The sequence below is a fragment of the Nannospalax galili genome, unplaced genomic scaffold (assembly GCF_000622305.1).
Source record: "Nannospalax galili isolate Female #2095 unplaced genomic scaffold, S.galili_v1.0 scaffold380, whole genome shotgun sequence".
In the NCBI taxonomy this organism is placed as follows: Eukaryota; Metazoa; Chordata; class Mammalia; order Rodentia; family Spalacidae; genus Nannospalax; species Nannospalax galili.
The window spans coordinates 762,604-769,469 of record NW_008348568.1 but is presented as its reverse complement, the minus strand read 5'-3'; the positions used below and the strand labels follow the sequence as shown (position 1 = coordinate 769,469).

The window sequence follows — 6,866 nt, the reverse complement described above, 5'->3', positions numbered from 1 at the left end:
CGCGCCAGACGCACGGCCGCGGGCGCGCGGGCGCCCCTTGGAACGTCCCCCGGAGCTCCGGCGGCGCGAGCGCGGGGCCGGGCGCGCACGAGGAAAAGGAGGCGGCGGCCGCGGCTGCGAGCAACAGATCCCGGCGCCTGCGAGCTGACACTCGTCTGCTGCTGGGCCATTTCTTTCCTTTTCAACGAAATTTCAGAAAAAGAAATTTACACTTGGAAAAAAAGACAAACTTTCATTTTTTTTTTTTTTTTTTTTAAAATGGTGCTGGCCCCGGGTCCGCGGGCGGGTTTCTCTGCATCAAGATGGGCTTCGGCGTTTCAGTCCTGGGCACCGGTGGTGGCTTGATTGTCAGTCTTCTCCCGGCGTGTTGCATGTAGGAGAATCCCCTCCCGAGCGCCTGGGCGTTTCGAATTGCTGCAAGGGGCCAAGCGCAGGAGATCTCGTGCACCCGAGCTCTCCGCAGAGCAGCCTGAGAATCGGAGGCGGGTCGCTCCAGGGTGAAATCCGCTCCCGGGCAGAGCGAGCCCCAGCCCAGCGCGTAGTGCCGCGGCCCCGAGAGCCTGTCCTGTCCCCGCCGGCGCCGGGAAAATGGAGGCTGTGATCGAGAAGGAATGCAGCGCGCTCGGTGGCCTCTTCCAGACCATCATCAGCGACATGAAGGTGAGGACGCCGGGGGCGCAGCTGCGGCGGTAGCCGTGCTGACCTCGTCGCGGGGCTTCGCCTGCACCCCGGCCCGCCCGGTCCCTGCCTGCGCCGTGGCCACCGGCCACCTGCGGGAGCTCCGGGACCAGGGTCATCTGCTCACCGCGGCGCCGCTGCCGTCTCTGCTGGGTCACTGGGCGGGCGGCTTCCCCGGGGAAAAAGGGGGAGACCGATGCTCTTTGCGGTTCCCCACGTTCATTATCCAAGGGGGCGGCACCATCTTGTTCCTTTGGGGGCTCAAGGCCCGGGTTCCAAGTTTTCCATTGTCTGTCCCTGGACTGAGTGCCTGCGACCCGTGCAGGCTGGACGCCCGGGCGGACACCTGATTCAGGGTTCAGGGTGGGGTGGTCGGCACGGAGCTGGGGCGGGAGTGGGGTCCCTGCCTGCAGCCAGGCAGGAGACCCCGGCCCTGGAGACTGGATCGCAGGCTTCTTCCCTCCTTGGCTTTCAGGTCTATCTGAAGTAAGGGAATCTGAACAAATGAGTTATTAGTCTGTTCCAGAGCTGCTAAGGGCTTGCAGTGCCTTCCCCGGGCCTTCCCCGAGGGTGCGGGGCAGAAGTTCTCAGGGTAGTCTTGCAGAGACACCCCGAAGCTAAGAGGCTTCCAGCCTGAAAGGCAACGTTGAGGTTTCCCAAACAACTCTATCGAGGTCCCCCAAACACATCCCACACCCCACTCTTCTCTCGGAAGGACTGTGTGTGCGTGCGTGTGCGCGCGTGTGTGTTGGGGGCGGGGAACAACACCCTGGCTTTTTCCTGCAAAGGGTGGGACTGGAGATAACCTGATCCTCGAATGTGGTTTTCTGATGCGTGGAGGTAGACCAAGGGCTTGTTACTCATCCCAAGGAAATAGATGCAGCCCCAGGAGCTGGCTGGAGGTGGGAATTGGGGGCGGTGGGGGTATTTCTTTTCAAGTGTATTTAGGGAGCTTCTCTTTGGCTCGAGGCCAGACCCAGTCTGCCTCAACAGATCCGGGGAGGTGGTGTTTAATTAAAAGCTCGGCTTCCAAAAGAGTGGGCAGGTTTGGAAAGCTGTGCTGGCGAGTGGGTGTGGACAGCCCATCTTCAGCCTCTGCCTGGCGCCTGGGGAAGCTTTTGTCTGATGGAAGTGTAAGGTTTGGAGAGGCCTCCGACATGGACTTTGGGGGAGGAATGCTCAGCTGTCACGCCTGCCTCCTCCTCTAAGAACCAACTGCCACCTCACCCAGGGTGAACTTTGCCAAGGTGCCTCATCCTGCCCTTGTCCATTTTGCAGTCCGACAGAGCTTGTGCTTTTTTGTCAGAAATCCGTGTAGCCTAATCTGTAGCCAGATCCTGCTCTCAGGAATGCCTCTAATCCAGTCACTTGGAATTAGATGGATTAGTCTCTCTTCAAAGACAGCCCCTTTCATTCCTTTCCCTTCAATCCACATTGAATTATTGAAGGGCTTTTAGGAACAAAGATTGGTACCCCTCCTTGGATTCTGTTATTTATTGTTAACTTAAATTCCACCCACCTTATAGTCAAAACAAGATTTGGTTTGAGGCTCCGGAGGTGTATATATGTGTAGAGGAGGCATGTGAGGTGGGTTACTTAAGATGCTTTTAATGTTTTTTTTGGAGGAGATAATATACGAGTCCTGAATAGTAGTTACAAGGAATCCAGGGATCAAACCAAACTGCTGACTGCAGTCTCAGAGTACTCCCACCTGGAGTGTTCTCTCTCTTTGTTCTTTAATTCCAAACCAGGGATCAAGTCTTCCCAGTCAGTGGTTTGAACTGAAAGCCCTTCAGAAGGAACCCTTCCCCAAGGTTGGCCTCTGCCGCCTTCCACCTGCCATATGGCTGCCTGGCACTTGACTCAGTCCAGACATTTGTAGGCACTAATGTGGCTTCTCCCCTCTCCTCAAGATTCAGTTTAAAGACCTTTTAAATACTGCTCCCTCAGTCTTGAATCTAGACTTTGTTTCTCTCTGAGTTTGGTAGATTTGGTCACTATCCTACAGGAAAACATTTATTTTTTTCTTTTGCATTTAGCAGTAGAACATTTTAAAAGCAAGGTGCAGTGGAAGACTTTATTATACTTGGGGTTCTGAAGAAATTTAGACCTTTGTGGAGAAGGATCAGGAGTTAACAGGCAGGGTGTCTCATTTCTAAGATTAGGTATACATAATTGCCAAATATTTCCATGAAGTTTTCTTTCAGACAGCTTTTCCATAGATTGGATAACAGTGATACTTCAAAAGAGAAGTAGAATAATTAAATTTGGTTGATGGGTAAGTGGCATATGATACATGGATATGCGAAGTTGTCAGCAAGAAAAGTCAGGTTTTTCCTGGTCTTTTTGAGACAGAGTCTTCCTGTAGCCCCAATTGGCCTGGAACTCACTATGTAGACCAGGCTGGCCTTGAACTCACAGAGATCCGCCTGCCTCTGCCTCCCAAGTGCTTGGATTAAAGGCGTGCGCCACCACGCCTGGCAAAATGTCTGTTTTTAATATCAGTCCTTTAAGCCCTTATGACCAGCTTCTGCTTTTTGCCCCTTTCTGTTTTCTTTGAGGGAGAAGCCATTTGAAATGCAATCTTGGTACCATTTTAGATTTTTTTTTTTTAAGTGATGTTGAACTGGGGCGAGAAAAAGGATAAGAAAATGGCTTTCTGAGTAGCATTTAATTCTTCAAAATGTACAGCAGAACAGGAAGGGAGTCAATTTCCTCTTTGGAGAAAAAAAAAAGAAAATGGAACAATTTCTAGGCCTGGTATCATCCATCTTCTAAAAGCAAAGAACCTGAAGACACAGAAAAGCTGGGGAGAATTCTTTGTGCTTTCTGCAAAGATTGTTCGTCTGAGTGGGTCCTGGGGGGTCCTCAGTGGTAGGACCTGCCTTTTATCCTTTTCAGGAGTAAGGTGCGGAAGAAATCCTTACTTCCATTGGGCTCCAGCTCCAAGGCAAGCAGCAGCTGTTAAAAAACTTACGGATTCTTTGACTGAGAGGAAACCTTGTTTTTCCCCTCCCTTCCACCCTGCTGTGGTGGTGGTCACTAATGAACCATGGTGTGCAAAATCACTTACTGGCTGTCTTCCCTCCTAAATCACCCTTAAATTGCCTGATGTGAGTTGGTCCCAGAAGGAAAGAGGAGTTAAGCTTTTCATGTGACTTTCTGAGAAGAGTCATGGCTGGCTTACCTGGGGAGCAGTTGTCTGGAGATGACTATTAAGGAGGCCCTGGAATCTTTTTGATTTCTAAGTCCTGGGCAGAATGAACTAAATAAGGCAAACAGATTAGTGTTGTTGGTTTTGAAACATTGAACTGGAATTCAGACATGTTTTGGGAGATTTTAAGACCAGGAGACTCTGCTGGCCAGTTGAGAGCAGCTCACCCTGGGGATAGCTGTCTTCTTTTAATAGTTAACTTTTATTAAAAAACAAACAAACAAAAAAACCAAGTTGGATACGACAATCAAATATTTTCCTACCCTTGTTGCTCAAGCACCAGGATGCCAGGGCCCGGTGGGTCCTGTTGTAGGGAGAACTTTGCCCTCGGTTCAGGCTTATGTAATACGGCTAGAAAAGAATTCACTGCACCAGAATTGCCACCCACTGTCGCTTCAGAGAGGGGTGTCCTGTTACCAGCACCTGTGCTAAGCAGAATAGGGGCCTTGTTCAGTTCCTCCTGGCTGCCCCCACCTCTGTTTACCACCAGTATCCTCTGTCCAAAGTTCTGCCTAAAATTAGAACTGGTAAAGGAGCATCTTGAGTTCTTGGGAATCCCTATTATTCAAAGGCAAATCAAGATATTTCTCCTTATTTATCATGAGATTGAGAATGTGGGTAGCAGGTCAAGCGCTGGATCATCAGGGCTGTTGTGGGGTTCCTGTCATAAGAATCACTTCCTTGGTGTTTATTGAGGGCCTACTATGTGGAAGGCCTTTTGCTAGGCCCAGGCCTTGTTCCCTGTGCTGAGAGTAATAGATCATGTCAGTACCGTATGGTTGTTGGCCATTAGAAGAAGTGCTGCAGTCTCTCTGGACTTGTCTTTCATGCCTCAAAATGAAAAAAAGTTTTCTGTTCTGAAAAACCCAGACAAGTGACCAGGTACTCAGAGGGAAGGGACTGCTCTGGTGATAGCCACACAAAGGCAGCACAAGCAGAGCCCCTGTGAAGGACAGATGGGCCCCATGTTGGCTTTTCTCTTGGCAAATGGGCCAGGGTTTTACAGCTTCCTCATTTGGGGCCTGTGGGAGAAGAAGGCAGAGTAAAGATGTCATAAAATTGTCAGTGGGGGCAGCCCAGAGTGGGTGCTTTGTTCTGAGGTTGTGGGTCTCCTTGTAGATCAGTCTTTTGGGGTTTTTGGGTGTGAATCTTGCCTTCATTGGGAAGAAGCTGTTTTTAGTCATTACTTGAACATGTTGATGGAAAACTCCTTATATATTCTATTTAATCAAATTGTTTAGAACTTTTTGCTTGATGCCCTGAACCTTTTTGTTTTGGAATTCCATAACTGATAATGGCCCAAATGGAGGGAGGAGGCTGTTCCCATGTCAGGGTATGCCCAGAGGTAGGCTGAGTTTAGCTTTAGCCTGGTTCAGCAGTCACTTTTCGAGAGTGTTGTGTATTCTTTCTGCAGTATTTATTATCAGCTGTGTTGACTCACCAATCTGCTAGGATGTCAGCAAGTCAAAATATAGCCTCTCCAGCAATGTTTGCACTTCACATAAGCAGTGAACATTTTTCAGTATATGCATGTCCCTAGCAGGCCCTGTCTTCTGAGCTGCTAACCACCTGCTTGCCCTTTGACCTCTTCTTTTGAATCTTTGACTATAAGTGGAAAAAAAGAAAAAGCCAAAATGATATCTATGGCAGTTTGGCTAGCTCTCGTGAGGTTGCTAAAATGCTCCGAGGTTGAAAAGGTTGAAACTATTGATCTAGTAGATGCTTTATTGTCTATACCTAGACCTTTTCCATCTTTGCAGAGCTGGATGAGCGCTGGCAAGGTTCCTTCTTTAGTGAAACCATTTAGATGTTCCCATTGGGAAATGGAAAAATGAGATCATTTTGAGTTCCCCATTACTTCTCGGAATCGCCTTCAGGACACTTTCCCACAAACCCACACCTCTGCAAAAATAAAGAAATACCTTTCCCCAAACCAAACAAAAGCCAAAGGACAGGTTTAGGATTTAGCCGCATAGAACATCAGGTGGAACATATATGGAGCCCCTTAACTGGATGGCTGATGTCTTAAGCAGTTTAGTGTGGATTTGCAGATTGTATTGCTGATATGGCCTTATTAAATAGCAAATGGGAGAGGCAAACAGAGTAAATTAATTGGCAGAGCATTCAGGAAGCCCATTGTATTTGATTGCTGAGGTTCTCCCTTAAATTAGATGTAGCCTGCAGGTTTCATCTAAGTATGTGCCACCAAAACAAAACAAAAACAACTCTTTATTCCAAGCCATGCCCAGTACAGAATCCATTCCAGAGCCACGTTCCCTACTTGTAAGCCCGGGGAAGGCCTTGGCATGGGCTCTCATTCTCTACCAAGACTCAATTTGGTTAGAAATGGCTGTGTTTTTACCCATTGTGCAATTGTGAGAGTTTTGGTTGTATGGATGTTGGCACATAGTAGGTGCTCATTATTCATCACCTATGCTTAACAGTGGGTGGAAGAGATTTGGGGAAGACCTAATAATGTTAGTCCAGATTGTACTAGGTGCTTAGTATGCATAATTTTGTGTTATCCCTCTACCAAGCCCACTTTGCAGGTAAGAAAAGTGAGACTTGGGGAGCTGCAATGACTTGTCTGTGACCATGGTGAGGTACAACTGGCATTTAGACTTTGGCCTTTTTGGTCCTAGAACTGGAGCTCTTTTTAAGAGCTCAAGGTATGGAGAGTTGTGGATCTATTTCTAGAAAATAAAACTTTCACTTGCCAGAGCCTATAGAAAGTTCATAGGAGGAACTGGTGTCTTCTTTGTGCTTTTCCATGTGGAGCTGGCCTGGAGGAGTGGATGTGAGTTGAGATGCTGTGGGGTGTGTGCCTGTCATCCAGTTATCACCTCTGTGGAGAATGTTTAATTGATGAAATATGGATGTGTCATGGCTTCTTTCCTTCGTGCACTTACCAACTTCATGAGAGACAACTGAGTAAGAGCCCTTTCCTTTGGTTCTCTGGCTGTGTACAGAGGGT

At 48.4% G+C, this 6,866-nt stretch overlaps 1 protein-coding gene across 17 annotated transcripts in view; it reads left to right on the top strand.

Moving 5' to 3' along the window:
- Positions 1-57: 57 nt before the first annotated feature.
- Mtss1 (MTSS I-BAR domain containing 1) overlaps positions 58-6,866 on the top strand; it is a 157,618-nt gene continuing 150,809 nt past the window's right edge. For 3 of the 17 annotated variants that reach the window (XM_008845454.2, XM_029569567.1, XM_029569560.1), the window contains exon 1: positions 63-660. In XM_008845454.2, the coding sequence (XP_008843676.1) occupies positions 589-660 (72 nt within the window). In that variant the 5' untranslated portion in view covers positions 63-588. Of the gene's footprint in view, positions 661-6,866 lie in introns of all 17 variants that reach the window. The other 14 variants (XM_029569564.1, XM_008845449.3, XM_008845455.3 and 11 more) reach the window with 7 other exon arrangements.